The sequence below is a fragment of the Perca flavescens genome, chromosome 16 (assembly GCF_004354835.1).
Source record: "Perca flavescens isolate YP-PL-M2 chromosome 16, PFLA_1.0, whole genome shotgun sequence".
Taxonomy (NCBI): domain Eukaryota; kingdom Metazoa; phylum Chordata; class Actinopteri; order Perciformes; family Percidae; genus Perca; species Perca flavescens.
Genome location: NC_041346.1, coordinates 21,099,871 through 21,118,730, shown reverse-complemented (window position 1 = coordinate 21,118,730; position 18,860 = coordinate 21,099,871). Strand labels below are relative to the sequence as shown.

At 45.4% G+C, this 18,860-nt stretch overlaps 1 protein-coding gene across 1 annotated transcript; it reads left to right on the top strand.

Moving 5' to 3' along the window:
• Nucleotides 1-17,314, top strand: smad7 (SMAD family member 7). The gene is made up of 4 exons (XM_028601914.1): nt 1-1,500; nt 2,417-2,470; nt 5,855-5,926; nt 16,431-17,314. The coding sequence occupies exons 1-4, from the start codon at nt 1,035-1,037 to the stop codon at nt 16,967-16,969; spliced, it is 1,131 nt and encodes a 376-aa protein (XP_028457715.1). The 5' UTR covers nt 1-1,034; the 3' UTR covers nt 16,970-17,314.
• Nucleotides 17,315-18,860: the final 1,546 nt, after the last annotated feature.

Sequence of the window (18,860 nt, the reverse complement as noted above, 5' to 3'; positions counted from 1 at the left end):
AGACACACACGTGACCGGGCGCGTCAATGCGCACTGGAGACGGAGCAAGGGCACCCAAACCGTTCGCCTCACTTACAGACAGAGAGCCTTCTGCCCCCCTCGAGATCACTCGTTGTCTCGCTTTCTTCCACACTCAGACACGGAAACTTCGTGTGAGATACGAGGTTGGATTATTTAATCTTTCGATTCGACTACTAAAATAGGTTACGAGGCTCGGTGCGTGGACGTAACCCGAGGGTATCTCTCTCTCTCTCTCTCTTTCTCTCGGGCTTTCAAACGCAACTCAACTCGGGTTAGAGAATCAGTCCTGGATTTGCTCCCTCTTTGGACGAGGCTCATCCTTGCCAGCAGACCACATCCTCTGCAGACGAGTGGCATATTTAGACGGTAACGGATAAAAAAAGCCTCCGCGAGCCTGCCGGAGAGCCCTACACTCTGCAGTCGGATCAAGGATTTTGTGGATTAATGCTCTTGAAGACACGGCGGCGAGCTCCGGTTTTCATGGGATAATTGGGATAGCGTTTAGGCTTAATTAGGCCTCAGTTTGTCTAATTTCCACTACAGCTAATGCGCATAGATATATATAAAAAAGGTGTTCTGACAGTTTTAGCCTAATGCTGAAAATCGGCACGGAGTGTGTTTTAAAGGGGTCAGTTCACAGCGCTATATGCTGCACATCACCAAGTGAATAATTGTAACCCATTCAGGCTATATGCTGCTGTGTAGCAAAGGTGTATTAAACTGCTAGATTCATTTGTATAGGCTAGTCTTAAACGCCGGACGTGATGGTTATTTATCCCAGGAGGGAAAGCTGACTGTGCCGGGAACCTCGACTGCTTTTCGGTGATCAAGTCTGCAGGAGAAGGCAACAGAGACTGGCGTATGCTACAGATTTCCTCTGCTCATCCAGCTCGCAGTTTTTCCACCGTATTTTCTCAGGCTGCTTATCATTGCCTGGACTCGGATCCCGGAATCTTCATGATTTGCGGACACCATGCTCGTTTTTTAGCCGGGGAACCCTCTTTTCGTCCCGCATGTTTAGGACCAAACGATCGGGGCTCGTCCGGCGACTCTGGAGGAGTCGTGCGCCCGTGGAGGGCGACGGGGAGGCGGATAGAGGGACGCATGGCTCCGGGGGCTGCTGCATGGGCAAAACGACAAAGTTGGCCAAGTCCAACGCCGGGACGGAGGCTGAATTGAAGGCGTTGACCCACTCGATACTGAAAAAGATCAAAGAGAAACAATTAGAGGTGCTTTTACAGGCGGTGGAGTCCAAGGGGGGTGCCCGAAGCCCGTGCTTGCTCCTGCCCAGCAAAGTGGACGCCAAAGTGGGTCAACAGTCTTACTCTCTCCCCATGCTGCTCTACAAAGTGTTCAGGTGGCCGGACCTCAGGCATTCCTCGGAGCTGAAGAGGCTGTCTTGCTGTGAATCCTACGGGAAAATCAATCCAGAGCTCGTTTGCTGCAACCCGCACCACATGAGCAGACTTTGTGAACTCGGTGAGCTTGATTTTTATAATAACCTCATCCTCAAAACAAAAGTTCTGAAATTGCGTTTAAGTCTCTGGTGGTCGGGCCTCATTTTACATCAAGTACAAATTCAGACACCGTGTCATTATGTCAAAGAATTACCAGACTCTTAAAGGGATAATTAGCCTAATTCAAATGACATCACCTCTCTTGGCACAGTTGTCTTCAGTTTCCATAAGGCCAAACTTGACCAATGTTGAAAGCGTGCCAAGTGGTCCTCTTCATCTTTTCGGCGGTGTGGTATCATTGAATTTGGCATCTTACATTGAAACAGTCACATCACGTAGCCTATCTTTTTTTTTTTCAGTCAATTGTTATTAAGACGATTTATCGCTTGATTGTGTTTTTTATATGCCAAATATGTTGATTTCTTTATAAGGCTGCATCCCGAATTTAACGTGTTTTTTGGGCACACACGAGCTGTTTTTTCCACCTTAAATCAGGATATTGTGAACTTCATCAAAGCCCCGCTTTTCCAACAAACAGCCCATCTGGTATTTCAACATTTCACAATTGGCATTTCCAAAGTGCAAAGCGACTCATCCAGGGCTTTACAGTCTTTCCACGATGAAGTTTCCAGGGCTTGTGTGTGTGTGTGTGTGTGTGTGTGTGTGTGTGTGTGTGTGTGTGCTTGGCGTTCCGGGCCAAAAGAGGCCCGTATCTCAGTTTGTCCTAGACGCTGATAGTGGCCCTCCTGGCGCCAGGCGGCCCCCTGTTTATCTGCCTGCCAATGAAAGGCAATAGCCGCCGGCCTCCCTGCCTGCCTCTTCAGGCTGAGCTGACAGACACAAAACCTTTCCCAGAAGAATGACAACTCTTATCATAAAGTTAAGATCTCTCCCTTGTTTGTTTCTCATGCTCTGCTTCTTTTTTTCACTCCATGCAGAGTCTCCTCCTCCTCCATATTCACGCTATCCCATGGACTATCTTAAACCACCAGGTGAGCTTGATTTACACATACATAAATGCATATTTTTATTTCCTGCAAAACATACAAATCTAAAAGGCCATCTTGTATTCATGAATGTTTACGTGTTGTCTGACATTACATATGCATATGGTATTACACACTTCCCCTGGTGTGTGTGTGTGTGTGTGTGTGTGTGTGTTTGTGTAGGAAACAGCTCCTCCATGTTATGTTGTGATTTATGATAGCAGTGGAGAGGCACGCCTGGCTGGCTGGGCAGTTCTAGCATGGCTGGTAGCCAGGGCAAAGCAACACAAAGTTGAGATACCAGCTATAGACTGGCATGTCACCAGGGTGTGTGTTTGTGTCTGATGGGGGGGGAGGGAAAGTTGTATGGGTGTTTGTTTGTGTGTCCATCTATCTATTTTAAATTGCGGCACAGACAGCGTTGCCTTTGGAGCCAGCCTGCCTTTATCAACTGAATTAATCAGATTACGGTTTAGGACTTGTGTGTGTGTGGGTCTGTGTCACTGCTCCACATCTCTTTTTTGATTTGTATTGGTTTAAGGCTTGGGCATGCATATGTGTATGTGGAATTTCTTCCACTGATTGCCCAACTGTCCTCCCCCCCCCCCTCCCCCATCAAGCTTCGGTCTTGCTTTATTGTTTTCTCCCTCCACCTGTGCCAGACTCTACATGCTGCTGTGGTTGTCATCCTATTCCCCACTGCCGGAAAGTGGCATCGGGTTGTCATTGTCTATTAAGTCAGTATTGGAGTGTGTTAGATTTCAGGCTATAACCAGAGAAGTGTGAGACTGGGGGATAAAGAGAACAAGAGTCACAGAGAGGGTGACAAAGACATAAAGTTTTGGGTTTTTCACCCCCTTGCTTATTTGCTCATTTACCTCCGTCCTTCCATCTGTCAGTGCAGGAAAAGCTTAGCGTTGAACAATGACCAGTCATGACCAGCCAGTCAGCCAGTTAGTCAAGAGAAGGAGAAAGTGGCTTTCAGTGAGTGGAAACAATAGGAAGTCATTGCAGCTGCAGCTGTGGTTCATCAAAGCCCGCCTTCTCTCTGTCTTTATTTACCAGGCTTCCACGATATTGTTTTACCTGAAAAGCACGTCCAGAACTTTAAATACAACCAGAATTGATCTTACATGATCATTAGTGAAATCCCCTTCATAGTCAACCTCCTCCTGACGTGGCGTCTGTCTCCGGGTAGAGCTAGCGTTCAGTTGGAAACGTTCCAGTGAAGAAAGGAAACAAGAAAGTAAATAGGAAATGCAAGCTGGATGCCGACAAAGGAAATTATTATGAAACCCATGTTACCACCCTGTTTCGCCTCTTGGAAAAAAACTGCAAAAACTTGAATTGGTTTGACTGTGTGGGAATAAAATGTAGCCAACAAGAACAGAAAAAGGTGAGGAAAATATCATCAGGTTGCTTAAGTGTCTCCCCAAGTTTGTGCTTAAAAAGTAGTTTTAATTAGAGCTGGGCGATATGGAAAAAAATCAAATATCACAATATTTTTGACCAAATACATCAATGTCAATAATGCGGCGATATAGTAGGGTTGACTATTGGTACTTTCACAAAATATATAAAATCAAAGGAGTGTCTGTATGTTTGTCTGTATTGGCAAAGGAAGATGTAAGACAACATTTATTAATAGGACAATGGAGCAGACTGGAGAGTACAGACACACACAGAGGACAGATGAGCTTACCCCCCAGTGGCCTCGGGGAGCTGTCAATCATCAACTCCTTCTCATTACTGGAGGCTATTACAATTTTCTATACTCCTCTCTGTATTTGCTTTGTATTAGGCTGTGTTAAATCATGATGACATTCAGAAAATCTGCATGGATAACTTCTGTAAGTCGATGAGATGTTGTAAAATATCTGCATAAGGCGGAAGAGCGCTAGATTTTATGATGATGATTTTTATGATTCCAGTGAGCAGGAAGTGTGGGGTTATATGTGTCAGGGTGCCTGTCCGCTCTAGCAGTGGCGGTCAGTATGAAAGCAGCTGAGATGTAAAAAAGCTACCTTGTTCCAGCTCTGGGGAATATAACTCACACACTGTTTAGCACGTTCTCTCTGATGCCCCCTCAACCCTGTGGTCAGCTGTGAACTGTTGCCCGGGAGACCAGGGCAAAGGCTGCTGGCAGCCAATGAAAGTGAGGCAGGCTCGGGCTATGCCTGTGCATCTCGTTACTGTGACCACAAGCAGCACGGGCCGCGTCCGGATGGGGCAGGGTGGCGGGGAGGAGGGCTCGCAGTGAAACTGCTCTAGTCGCTGTTTGCTTTATTACTTCTTTGCTGCTGCAATTCTGCTCGATCAAACAGGATGAGCCAATGAGACGATCTGTTAGCAGGAGAGTGGAATTATTAAACAGAAATGCCATCCTCCTCGCATACTGACCCCCTTCTTACTGTATTTCTGTACGTACTTTAATGCAAAAGTAACATGCGTGGCTTGCTGTGAGTGGAGGCGATCACCACCACACTCTGTGGTTCAATGGATGGATAGAAGGTGTAGCGCAGCGTTGACGTGCAGCAAGAATGAATACCAAGCTACCAGCAGCAGCGCTGCAGCAGAGCTTGCCGGCTCCCAGCGGTGTACTGCTGCGCTCGACACACAGCGTTTTTTGTTAAAGCCCCATTCATTGGTCATGTTGAAACTAGTCAACATTACAAGTCTTTGTGGGAGTTAAGCATTCAAATGCAAAGAGAGGGAGACAGAGATAATGAGTAGTTTTTCTTCTCTTGTCTGCCTGCTAGTGTGCTGTGCGTACATTACAGTGGACAGCTTTCAAGGTCTTTCTCATCTCTGTCTGCAAAGGCAGTAACAAACACATTTATAACTTGATATAGAAACATTTCTGATACACCTTTGCTGTTGCCGTTTACGCTCATATTGCTCTGTCTTTAGAGAGAAAATCAGGAGCAGGAATAATATTAATCCAGTTTGGATTAAAAGATGAGACCCAGAACACATTTGATTATTGAGGTGGGATCAGAAGTCTCCAACCCGAACCCTTGCCTCAGTCGTTAGCAGAAAAAACACAGCTCCTACCAGATCAACAGCTCATCTATGCAGAGATGCTGGGCTAACGTTCCTCCTGAAGCAGTGGATTATGGGTGGATTATCAGGGGGTGTAAGAGACTCTCCTCTGTAAATCTTCTCTGTGTGTGTGAGAGTGTGTGAGAGTGTGAGCTTCGTCGTCAGCGTCTTCATACGGCTTTGATTTCACCGGAATGATTGACGGTCTCACAGCTGCTGCTTTGCTTTCTCCCCTACACACACACACACACACACACACACACACACACACACACACACACACACACACACACACACAGGAACACACACAGTGCTAATTCAAAGTATCTCTTTCTCTCTTTCCATTAGATTCTCCAGACTCTGGACCTTCATCCAGTGATACTGGGGGAACGACATACTCGGCCCCTGTGGGGCTTTCAGGTAAATATTTCTACAAATAGATTTCCCATCTTTTTCTACTGTCCCTCCTTTTTGAAAGTCATAATATTTTCCTCCTCTGTTTTCTTTACCTTTTCCTGTGCATTCCTCTCAAAACACACGCTTATCTCTCCTCCATACTTGTGATGATGAGGAGGCAGTGATCGTGGGGGCCACTGCTTCCCCTCTGTAATAAAAAAAAAAAAAAAAAAAAAAGCCAGTGAAGAAGGGTGGTGTATTTCTCCACAGAAATTCCTCCCTCCTGGCTTTTTGAACAACACTCTTCTATTCTCCTCTTCATGTTATGTTGTAATGGAAGACAAACACGGCAAACTGTTGTGTGGAGAAGGATATGCTCTTTGCGTGCGGTATTGTGGGAAAAATAGCAGCAAAAAAGAGGCTTCAACTGACATGAGAGTGTTTGTTTGGGTGTGTTTGTGCATACAGGGGATGTCTTTGTGGACAGTAAACACTCCTCTGGGCTCTGTGTGTGGATAAGAATGAGACACAGGAGCCTTTATTTCTTCCATCTCTCATGCAGGACGTGTTTCGGGCTTCCTCAGCTTTTCTCCCATAATCCCCTTTGGCAGCGTTGCTTTCCTTACCCAGCCCCTGTCCGCAGGCTACAGAGTAAGATGGTGTGCACGAGAGAGAGAGAGAGAAAGAGAGAGAGTTTGCTCTCAGCTGCCTAAGATTGCTCTGTGCTGTTCTCTGCTTTCCTTTGCCTCAGATGGTTCTCATTACTGGGCCTTTAAAGCCTGTTTTATGTCAGTTGGTGTTCACTGCCCATTTCCCCCCCTCCTTTGTTTGGTGGTAGGGGGGTTGGCTCAGGTCCCCACAAACAGTGTTCAGCCTTTCCGCTGATTTTGTCCAGTGGCCACTGGCAGTATTGCAATGAAAATTCCCTCTGCGACCCAGAAAGGATTTCACCCATATGTTAGATGGGGGAAGAGATTGGAGCAGTGCTTACAAGAACAACTAAAATTCCATCTCTGCTCTTCTCCTTCCCCTCTTCTCCTCCACACCTTCAGATGGACACTAAAGTCCTCCCTTTGTGCATTAACTAAAGACACATTTTAGACCAAGTTCAAACTGTGAAACCCTAGAACTGGAGTCTTAACAGGCGCCCCCATGCTCCCTCCCTTACTGCGTCCCTCCCTCAGAAAGGCGTACCCTCCTCCTCCTCCCCTGTTTTCCTTCCTGGCGAGGATGACATGGCAGCGGCAGCCAGTGCTCCAGTGAATGGGCCTCCTCAGTAAAGCAGTAGAGGTAGAAAGGCCAGGGCGGGATGGCCGAAGCTCTCTGCCCTCATGATTTCCCTGGCGAGCCAAGAAAAAAAGGCTGCTCCATTCCTCCTGTCCCCACCCCCCTCCCCTCAGACTCGCCCTCTCTCCCTGCTTCCCTCCTTTTGCTCCCTCTCTCTGGGGCCCTGACAAAAGAAACATGGCTCTCCCAGAGGCCCGCTGCTGACCTTCTAATTCACTCACTCTGCCATTTTTATGTTCTTCTTCAGACATATTTACAGAGATGAAGAAGGAAGAGAGAGGAGGGTGGCTTTCAGGGAAGGAGGGGGGCAAAGACTTAAAGACGGCAAGAGTTTTGCTTGTTACTTTTTAGCATTGTAGTAAAATAATGGTGGATTGGTGAACCAGCTTTAGCCCTTCTATGGAGTTATACTTTAGCAAGAGCAAAAAAGTATCCAAAAGAGATCCTCATTCATCTACAAAACACAGTTCAGACAAAGCTGATGATATGAGGTTAGAGATAACATCCTCATCTCCCATCCTTATTTATTCTCCTTGTTTATCCATGTTGAAATTAAGCCAAGACCGTCCAGACTGGAAGGAGTTAAGTGAGCTGCGACAGCGACAAGCACAAATTCAAACTAGGCTGCCTGCCAGGCTACCAGCTCCAAAGCTCCTCTTGCTGGCTCACGTCATAAGCTTGGAACAGAGCAGAGAGGAGGGAAGAGTGGAGGGAAGAGGAGTAGGAGGAGGCGCGGTGGGTGGGGGGGGGCTGGAACTGGGAGTCAGGGTGCTGATCTTGGTTTGAGCTGGCGTGAGGACTTAGCTCAGAGGTTTGGGTTCACTCAGGAACTGAAGAGTTCGAGATCAAGAGACAGATTTGGAAATGGGAGATCAGGTCAGGGTTAAGAGGGAGCTGGATTGTTGGTTATGAATCTGTGGAGTTTTAAGTAATATTTAAACTTGTTAGAGACTACCGTAGATTGTTTATGACCCGCTTTGGTGGCACACACGTAGCCAGACGTCCATGTTGCCAAGTTCAAAGAGGTCTGGAACAAGTTGTCTACAATAAAAGAACTCCTATAGCTTGACTAGACACAGGTTTTGTGTGACAAAGTGTTAATGTGTGCGTACAAGGCCTGGGTATCATTTAAAAAACATTATATTCTAGTGCTGCTTGAATTCTGGGACAAATACAGAAATAATACTTTGACAAATTTAGACAGGTTTTCACTTAACAAAAAATCCAAATGTTCTTGTGTGTGAATGTTTAATCACAAGCAGATTTTGACTTGAGTCTGGAACAATCTGATCAAAGAGTAAGTAAAGGGTATTATGAATCTGACCAAATATTCAGTGCTAGCTTTCTATCCTGTTTTTGTTAGTTGTGAGTAGTAGTATTGTAGATCAATTACCAGTGTAAAAACTCTTCTTTAAAGAGCTCATGCCTAGCTCTTATTGGATGTGTAGCATCGGTGTGCGTGTGTATGTCTGTTGGCGTGCTTGCTGGTGCCATCGGGGACTGACCCGAAGTGCCTGTGTGTAAGAAGATCCAGTAAGGCTGCAGTGACATGTACGCACACACACGCGCATTTTCACACATACACACAGATGGGCAGATAGAATGACCTGGTGCAAGCCCTGGCGCACGGCCGACTGTCACACAGGCGCTTCCTCCCACTGCAGGTTAAATTTAGGCTGAGTTGTATTCTTATACCACCAGCCAGTCACCTCGCTCGACAGACAGTCGGCCAACCCTTCAGTCTGTCAATTAGTCATCCAGTGAATCGGCTGGAGGTATAACCTTCATCAGGGGCTCTGACAGAGATTACATTTAGTCTTGGCACCTCGGCTCATTAAATCAAACTAGTTCTGCTGTCATCTGGAAGGCCCCAAAGAAACAGCCCATTTTTGGTGAAAACGCAGTGTGAGAAAAAGCCTGTGAGTTATTTACAGGAAGTTATACCTAAGACACAATCTTAGAATTTTATAGGAAGCTAACTTCCAGCAATCATCAGCTCAAGTCAGAAACAGAGCGCCCTCAGTCTCCCTCCTCGCTCTCGGCATTCCTGCCTTGTTTGGGTTAGCGGGCAAAGGAAAGGGCTGCACAGGATATGACCTCATGTCTTTGAGGAAAAGGGGAGCAGACAGGGAGGCAGCCGAGGCCTCTTCTTGACGGAAAACAAACACTGGAGTGCACCAACCAGAAAGAAGGAGGGAGTAAAACAAAAAAGAAAGAAAGAAATTGATGATTTGTTTTTACAAAGATAGAAATATAAATGTCGCCTATTACAGCCCGGTAGACTTGCTACAGAAACGAGAACAAGAGAAAGTGAAGGTGTACTGTTTCTGCTTATGTTGAATCTTGATTTTCCTTATGCTTGAACAGTAAAAGGAAGGAATGGAGTAGGGAGAGAAGATGGCGGCTTTGGGTGGAGGGAGAGATGGCCGGCAGCTCTGCTCTGTTCTCTGTAATTTGGAGGCTGTGTGTTCAGCCAGCGACTTGAGCAGAGCCGGGCCGCTCCGTGCCGGGGCCAGGATCTCTCATTACTCCCCACTTCCTCTCCTTGCGCAGCAGCCAAGCCGCCTCTTGGCAAGGGACTTAATTTTGGTTTTGGCCGTCCTCTGATCCCCACCCTGTGTCATTATGCTGCACAAATCGAAAAAACAGCACGCGGAGACAGTGGAGGATGGAGAGACGGAGGGGGGGAAGACAGGAAAGTGTGCCTAGCTTGTTTGGGTTTGTGTTAAAGATTTTCTCAGATTGAGATGCTTCATGCTGCATTGTTCTCAGTGTGGCATCAAGACACCATTTACTGTTGAAAACATTAGCCTACCTTAGCATCAGCCAGTGGATTGAACGGTGGGCTATGCAGATTTGGCTCCAAGCCAGAGCTGGAGGGATGCCCAGAACAAGATGAACACTGTTTTGGTTTGCAGTCACTCTGTGGAAGTGGATTTTGATATTACCTCAATGTATGTACATATGAAAGAGAGACTGAGTGTGAAGGAAAAAGAGGAAGGGAGGGAGAGAACCCCCCTTTAGTAGGATAAAGACGGAAATGGAAATAAGTGGAGACGCATTCCTGTAAAACTGTGTGTGTGTGTGTGTGTGTGTGTTAGATTTCCAGTGTGACACACAGTGCTGCTGTCTCCACCCTCCCGCCTGCTCATTCATGTAGTCAGTTTGTCTTTTGTTGTACTCAGACTGGAGGGGTGTCTTTATCTCACTGACAGGCTCAGCCCTGTCTGTAGCCACATCTCTATCACAGACCACAGTGCTGGCATAAACACACACACACACACACACACACACACACACACATTCACAGACATGCACAATTATTAATAACAGCAACAACACAACAAAAGCTCAGACTGCACACACAACTGGCTCTGCTGGTTGTCTGCCTCTCTGTTTGCGGTGTTTGTATTATTTAGTTCCCACGGTGTTTCAGCACTACAACAATGTGGGTCATTGTTCGGCTTGTCTTTCAATCTGTCCGTAGCAAGTGATCCTCTGACTTGTGTGTTTGCAGAAGTGAGCTGATGACATCTTACAGCCTGCCTGGCACCTTGTATCCAACTAGCCTTGTGTCTATTTGTCCTGTCACCCTGGGAAAGCTGGGCTGCTGGGGATCGTTCCTTCAGTGAACCTTTTTAGTGAAAAAAGCATCATGCTGTAGTTGTATGATAATGTCGATCCAAATGGATGCTGCTGCCCAATTAATTATGAAACGTTCCTGTGATGCTACTGTGCCCGAGCAGCATCAAAATATGTGGATCGTGTAATTATAGCAGAAACTTCCACTCAGAAAAAATTATACTGTAGATGGAGGCTTTAGGAAAACATGCGCCATTTCTTCTCCTTATCTTCTCCCGGTCGTGGCCAGATGGTTCATGTTAGAGATGGCGTGTCTGCAACTCATTCTCTCTATCTGTGTTTTTAGAGAAGTCAGATCTGTAGATAGTGAAACTGTGCCACTCCCCTGTGTGGTTTTCCTGCCATCAGGGCTTATTTAGGTTTCCTGAGTAGGGGGGAAGGACTTCACATTTTCTTACGTAACCTGCCACCCTAAAGAGGCACTTCCTCTGTCAGCTACTACCATCTATTTGTCTGTCTATTAATCTACCGGCTGGGGCTGAATAATGTGTCATTTCATCTTCAGAGTTGTCGCAAAGGTGGCAAATTAGGTCCACCTAGTACACTTTTTTAAGAGTTAGAAAGATGTTAGCTTACCATACCTCTGCAGCCTGTTTCTTATCTCTGGCCTGAATTTCTATCCACACTGTTGGTGGTTAAGTTGCATTGTGGGTAATGTAGGTGCCAGGTTTTGATGAGTACTTTTTTTAGATCAAACGGCACAATTTAGCATGATTTTAGTGACATTTTGGTTACATGTTGCACGCACGACAAGTAACTTCTGCACGACAAGTAACCAGTCACAGTCACAAAAGAGTAGGCTGAGTCATTTATCCTTCAACAGTAACAAAAGAAAAACCAGACTGAAAAATTGATGGCTTAAATTTACAAAGCTGTGGTGTTGTACTGATGCAAGGCAAGGCACTGACCTTTCTCTTTCTGAAGGTGTTGTCTGTCATTGAATAAGAATAGAGTGAACACAACAGACAATACGCAGACTGTCGAGGACTTTATCTTGTATTAACTCAATGAGTTAACAAGGTGAACAAGGAGAGAGTGAAATGCACAGGCTTTTATTACAGGCAGAAACACACACACACACACACACACAGTGCTGAACACACACAGTGTGGCAGAGAGAACAAAAGGAATGCCTCCAGGGTGACCCTTGACCTTTTGGAATAGACTTTCCCCAGCTTGAGAGAGGGTGTTGACTTAGAAAATAAGGCACCATGAAGAGCCCTTCCTTCCACCTAGAGCTGTTTCCTTCATGTCTTCCCCATTCCTCGCCGACGACAGGGTCATTACATGTCTGAGGCAAACGGCGCGCACACACACACACACACACACACACACACACACACACACACACACACACACACACACACACACACACACACACACAGGGCTCTTAGGAATCGATACGAGACTCGTCTCAGGAGCCTCCTCACTATTTACCGATGTTGATAGTGTTGTGTCCAGGAGTGAAGGTTGAAAATTGTGTGTGCATGAGGTCATGTGACTGTGTTGAGTATTAGTAGCAACCTGGTGTGTGTGTGTGTGTGTGTGTGTGTGTGTGTGTGTGTGTGTGTGTGTGTGTGTGTGTGCGCGCTTGTGTGTGGAGTCAGACAGAGGTAATGATTAACCTTTCCAGACTGGCCCTGAGAGAAGCGCCCAGTCTGTCGTTTCCCCTCCCCCACTCTCAGCCATCCCTCCTCCCTTCCACCAAGTCCAATTGTCTCAGCTAGCGTGGTGTCCACTCTTTAAGACCTTGGACCATTAAAATCCACAGGGGAGCGAGCAGTGTGTGTCTATTTGCCGATTGCGCCCTCCCTGTGCTGTGGTTTAAATATTTTGCATTGCACACTGGGTTGATTTAATCACAGATATTTACAGTGCCCCCCTCCCCTCCTACCTCACAGACCATAAGCTGATCATCCATTAAATACCTAGAAAACATGGGAGCAATATGCTGTTTTTCTTTGCACAGTGTTGCTAATGGCTAACATCCACATTAGCTCTCACTAGCTGCTTGTTGAAATTTCTTACAATGCACAAAGAATTTACAAAAACTCGCTTTGAACCAGGCCTGTTATCATTTTTATTATCCATGTAGCATGATGCAAACCAATCTGCTCCAGTATCTTTCAGCAATGGTCTATCAACATTTTTAGCTCTCATCTTACGTCATAGCAGACCAGCAGGGAAAATCTTTTTTTTTGGATTTGGTTTATGTGTGGACCCCAAGGGACAAACCAGACTGGGACAGGCTAGCAGCAGACATCTGACTGGAGCAGAGCAGAAAGGGCCGGGGTGACAGATGGCCTCAGGCTGCCAGCTAGCCCGCTTATCTCCAGAGAGGAGAAGCCTGAGACACACAGGCTGAAGGGCTGCAGAGAAAACGAGCAGGTGGGGACGGCAGACAGATAGACGGACTAATGCTTCGATAGGCAGACGTCCAGAAAGCAGACAGACATGCAGACAAATGTACAGACAGCTCTGTAAGTGTTCTGAGGCTGGAGCTGACAGAAACACAGCGCTCCAAGGACAGACGGACTCGGTGCAGACACTCTGACGACACCGTCTGACACACACACACACACACACACACACACACACACACATATATATATATATATATATATATATATATATATATAAACACACACACATTAATGTTAGTGGCCCCGTATTGATACACCTTGTTCCATGTGCAAGGTTCATTTAACTAAATTTAAATTTTTATTTTGTTTGCGTGCAAGGTGCCTGCCAGTCACGCTCCTCATGTTACGGTCTGACACTATTTCAGGTGCTTCGTGTGTGTGTGTGTGTGTGTGTGTGTGTGTGTGTGTGTGTGTTCAGCAGCATTACACATGAAGTGTAAGCTCATCTGCTGTCAGGACAAGCTGTGAACATAGTCTTCACAAGGCTGCACCCCACAGATGGAGGAGTCTGCCTGTCTGGCTTTTCCTCTGCTGATATATTGAACAGAAAAATAGTTTGGTTTTGTTTACCTGTAAGTATAGTTTGAGCTGGACAGAATACTGTGACCAATATTTTTGAATCATTTGTCTCTCTCTCATTTTAGCTTTCAGTCGGGCTCTTATCTAAACTGTTGCTGTGCTACCTTTTATACTTCATTACTTCATCATTTATTCTACTACTCCATTATACATTTCAAAGGAAAGTACTGTTGTGCTTTTTTACTCTTGGTCGGTGAAAACAGTCATATAATGCCCTCTGTGGCTCTTGGAGAGGTTTTCCAAAGTCTGAGAAAATAACCCCCTGATGATGTCATAGTGGTCATCATGGTTATCTCAGTTTGGACTTCACATCTAAAGCTTGTGTTACTGCGGGGAAGAGTTTGAAAAACGTGTAAGATCCAGTGTTTTTTGGAGCTTGACCCATACTAGGGACAGGATATATCTACGCATTATCGATGTCAACCATTCTTTTTTAATCTATCTCTGGCGAGACAGGACTTCACATAAGAATACTTCTTACACCACTTTACTAGCTGACCCTTTCTGTTGCCCTTCATGTTTCCCTGTGTTTTTTTTCTGTCTCTCTTCAACCTTTGATTTGATCCTTCCCTTGCTTTTCTCTCCTCTGTGGTTGCTACCAGTCAGAGTTTCTGAGAGGAGAGGAGACGAGGGAGGGGAAGCGGGGCAGTTAGCGTAGTCCTGAATAGCAGGGTGTTTTCAGGCTGCAATGACAGGCTCAGACAGGCAGCCGCTCTAATGACCTCTGACGCCAGGCCCTGTCTCTCTTAGCAATAACAAACACACACAGAGCCCCACAGGTGAGCTCCACCAGCAGGCCCTCTGTCAGCTGTTAAGAAAGTCCAATGCATCCTTCTCGTCATCAACCGCGGCTGTTCCTGTATGTACATGTAAAACAGACCCGAGAGCCGAGCTCGGCCAGGATCGGAGACTCTGTCATACATCAGACACAAGAGACACTTTCTGTCTTGTATCTCAAAGATAAATGCTTTTCCCCTCTATTTAGTCTAAGGTAGATGGCTGGGTACTTAGTTTCCCCCAGCACCCCATGAGGATGGATTTACGATAAACTACCCGAGGCTCGGCTCCGACTAACTTCAAAGAACACAGCCCGTCTTGTTTTATGGAAGGCATGGTTTCAGTTTTTCTTCCCCCTCCCTCCTCTCTTTCTGTTTCTCTCTCTCTTCTCCCAGTGTTGTCTTTTTCTTCCCTTTTTTTATGTCTGCGTCTAATGAAGGCTAATGACAGGCCACGGTGAGTCTGCTCAGGCCGGCAGAGATTCTGCCGCATTAACGCTGCAGTTTGTCTCAGACGAGACCTTCCAAATTACCGGTTACATTCACAGCCACCGCCAGATGAAACGAGAAAGGGAGGGGGGGTCTGGGAAGGACGGGGGCAACTAAAATGGCTCTGAGAGGGGTTGTGTTAATTTTTTTCCCTCACATATATTTCCCCTCTTCAAGCTTTCCTTGAATGTGTCTGTCATCGTGGCTGGATTCAAGTGATTGTGTGTATATGTGTGTGTGTGTGTGTGTGTTTAGAGGAGAGGAAGCATAACAGATTGTTGAGCAGTTGATAGGAGTTGCAGCAATTAGTTGATGACCCTAAAAGCACAAGAGATGCTTAAAAAATCAGGAGAGGAAGCAAAGTTGCAAAAGTAACAGTCAAAATATGTGAAAAGCATTCCTTCTCATCCCCACCCCGCCCCCTCTTTCTTTCCTCTTGCACTCTCTCTGTCTCCCTCTATTTCCCTTGCGCCTGACTGGCTCCCACTTTTCTAGCAGGGAGTAGCTGGGAGCCAGATTTCTGTGGAATAGAGATATGAAGGGGGAGAGGGACGGCACAGGAGGCACACTAAAGGGAGACGGGAGAGGGAGGGGGCTTGGAAACTGGAGCATGGCCAATGCTACACTTCTTTTACGCTCAGGGGAAACTTTAGACTGGAGAGGCCTAGCTTGTCAACGATTCAGACACCAGGGTTTGAGGGTTAATGGCCTGCCTTGCTCGTCAGCTAAACACCATGTGCTTCACCGTAGACAGGGAATGGTTTATGTGTTTATGTGTAAGTTACTTGTGCTCAGTTGCTGCAGCCTTGTATATTTGAGCATGAATTCAAAGATTTAGTTTATCATTTCCTCCAGCAGGGTGAAGCATGTTGCTGTAGAGAGATGATCAGGACTGTCGGTTGACGTCACTACATTGTTGGCCACGCCGCAACAAAAATACAGCGAGCCAGACAGAAGATAAGCATTTAATGCTTAGACAAATATTGTACTGCGTGTGGACACTCGCCTGCCAGCATCTCTGAGTTCTCTTGTCTGAAGTCCAGAAATTCCAACATGGTTTTCCTGTGTGGTACAAATTAAGTAAGACAGTTTAGTTTCTCTAATTACCAAAACAGGGATAAGGAAGAAGTTTTAAGAAATGGCAATGTTTGAGTCGTCCGGTGTGGCCTTTGTTTTTTATTTGAAAGCCTCATCGTTAGTTCCTTCTCTCCTCTCATTTTCTTTACTTCTTCATCTTTGTACTTTTACTGTCTAATGTTTCAGTGTCATCGTGTCTTTTCTTTGCAGCTTCCCACAGGTCTAACCATCTCCTTCTCTCTCTGTTTCCTTCAGATTCCCTAGCGTTGCAGGAGTCTGGCGATCGGGCCCATTGGTGCGTGGTGGCATACTGGGAGGAAAAGACACGTGTCGGGCGCCTCTACTCAGTCCAGGAGCCCTCTCTGGACATCTTCTATGATCTACCTCAGGGGAACGGCTTCTGTCTGGGCCAGCTCTGTTCCGACAACAAGTCCCAGCTGGTGCAGATGGTGCGGGCCAAGATCGGCTATGGCATCCAGCTGACGCGTGAGCCAGACGGGGTGTGGGTCTACAACCGCAGCTGCTACCCCATCTTCATTAAGTCGGCCACACTGGACAACCCGGACTCGCGCACGCTGCTGGTGCACAAGGTGTTCCCTGGTTTCTCCATCAAAGCTTTTGACTATGACAAAGCCGGCAGCCTGCAGAGGCCGAACGACCACGAGTTCACGCAGCAGCCTCGCACAGGCTTCACGGTGCAGATAAGCTTTGTGAAAGGCTGGGGACAGTGCTACACCAGACAGTTCATCAGTAGCTGCCCGTGTTGGTTGGAAGTCATCTTCAACACCCGATAGCAGCAGCTTTCCTCTTCCTTTCCTCCACCCTTCATCTTCTGCTCCCCCCCTCACAAACAGACTACACCCACTTTTCCTTTTTTTGTTCCAGAGGTTCAAACAGAGAAAAGAAAGTTTTGAAAGAAGAAGAAAGTATAATATTCTGACGGACTTTGTTTAATAAATGACTAAGATTTAATTAAATAAAATAAGAAGCGAAAAATGTATTTTATGTTATATATAAATATATTATTAATTGTACATATGAAGACGTTTTATATGCATCATTATTTATGTATTGTGCAATGTGTTGATGAGAAAAAGAAAATAAGATGCACTTTGCTTAATATAAATGCGAAACAAAGAAATGCCAAAATAAAAATAAAAAATACAAATAACATTTCTTGCCCAGTCTGTTGTATCTTGGGGTTTGTGCCGGTTTCATTCAGTTTTTTTTTTTTTATGTTTTTCTTTTGGTTTTGTGCATAATCCAAAATGAATATCTCTAAAAAACCTTTTGATTTAGTTTTGGTGACGAATATTATCTTTCATTATTACCAAAGTCAACATTGGCTTAGCATTGTGTCACTGAAAGACTTTGATGTCATGTTGAGGTTTGTAAAAGCATTTCCCTCTGAGACAAAATGAGTCAGACTGTGACAGAGTCATAAGTCATTGTCCCTGTCGTTAAAGGCTCATTACGCCTTTTAAAATTGTCAGAGTTATTTTTGGACGAATGTCCCTCTTCCTCTCTGTCATTAACCGACTGATGACATCACAGCCAGGAAGCATTAATGACAAATTTCAGGAACCAATAAAGTCAACAGAGGGTCCAGCTTCCTGGATGAGCTCTCTTTTTTTTTAATGTCTGATAAAAACAAAAGGAATGTATCAACACATCAAACAACCACACAAAGAATTCGGTGCCATACGTGACGAGATGAACAAATACCGGAATATATACTGGAAGATTACAACTTCATTTTGACATCTTAGATATCAGATGAATGGCCTATGCGATTAGAGACGATGGCCTACTTATGACCTATTGTATTTCTAAAAACAAGACAAAACAAAATACATTTCCTTTCAACAAAACCTTTCTGTGTGTGTGTGTGTGTGTGTGTGTGTGTGTGTGTGTGTGTGTGTGTGTGTGTGTGTGTGTGTGTGTGTGTGTGTGCGTGTGTGCGTGTGTGCATGTGTCTGTCTGGGCTGCGTCCTGTTGCTAGTCAGATGGGTGTCTGTGAAGAGGATTATTACTGTAAGCCTGCTTTACCCACACACACTGTCTCAAAGACCTATATTCACAAGACCCACTCTTCACGCCATCCAACCCCAATCCTCCGCTCTGTTCAACAGAATTTTATTAGGAATATAAGAGACAAAACAACATATTTAGTGACAGTGACTCAGTGGTGGAGGCAGGACTGAAATGGAGCATGTATGTATGTGCACTTCCTCCCTGTCCGTTTAACCCTTCTTACGGAAGAGTTAAATAGCAATAAATAAAACTATTTTTCTTATCCCTGAATTACTGAAAAAAGACAATATGTAACACTTAAATATTTGTATGGTATTAGCAGACACATACAATATAATGCAGACTTAGAATAATTAACACAAATCCACAGTGATAAATAAGACAGCAAATATTTGTAGCCGACTGTTGAAAGTCTCCCTGTGTATCCAAGGATACATATTTATATTCTTTAGCTTTTGTTTTATTATTAATGACTGTGCCCAGTGCATACATTGCTGTATGTATCACTGTATTCACTATAAAACCTAGAAAGAAAACTTTGTTGAGAAAAAAGTTACTTATACCGAAAACCATTAGAATACCCCCTTTACACCCTGTTCCTTGACATCATGCACTTTAAACTTACGGCTATCTGCATGCCCTCACAACATT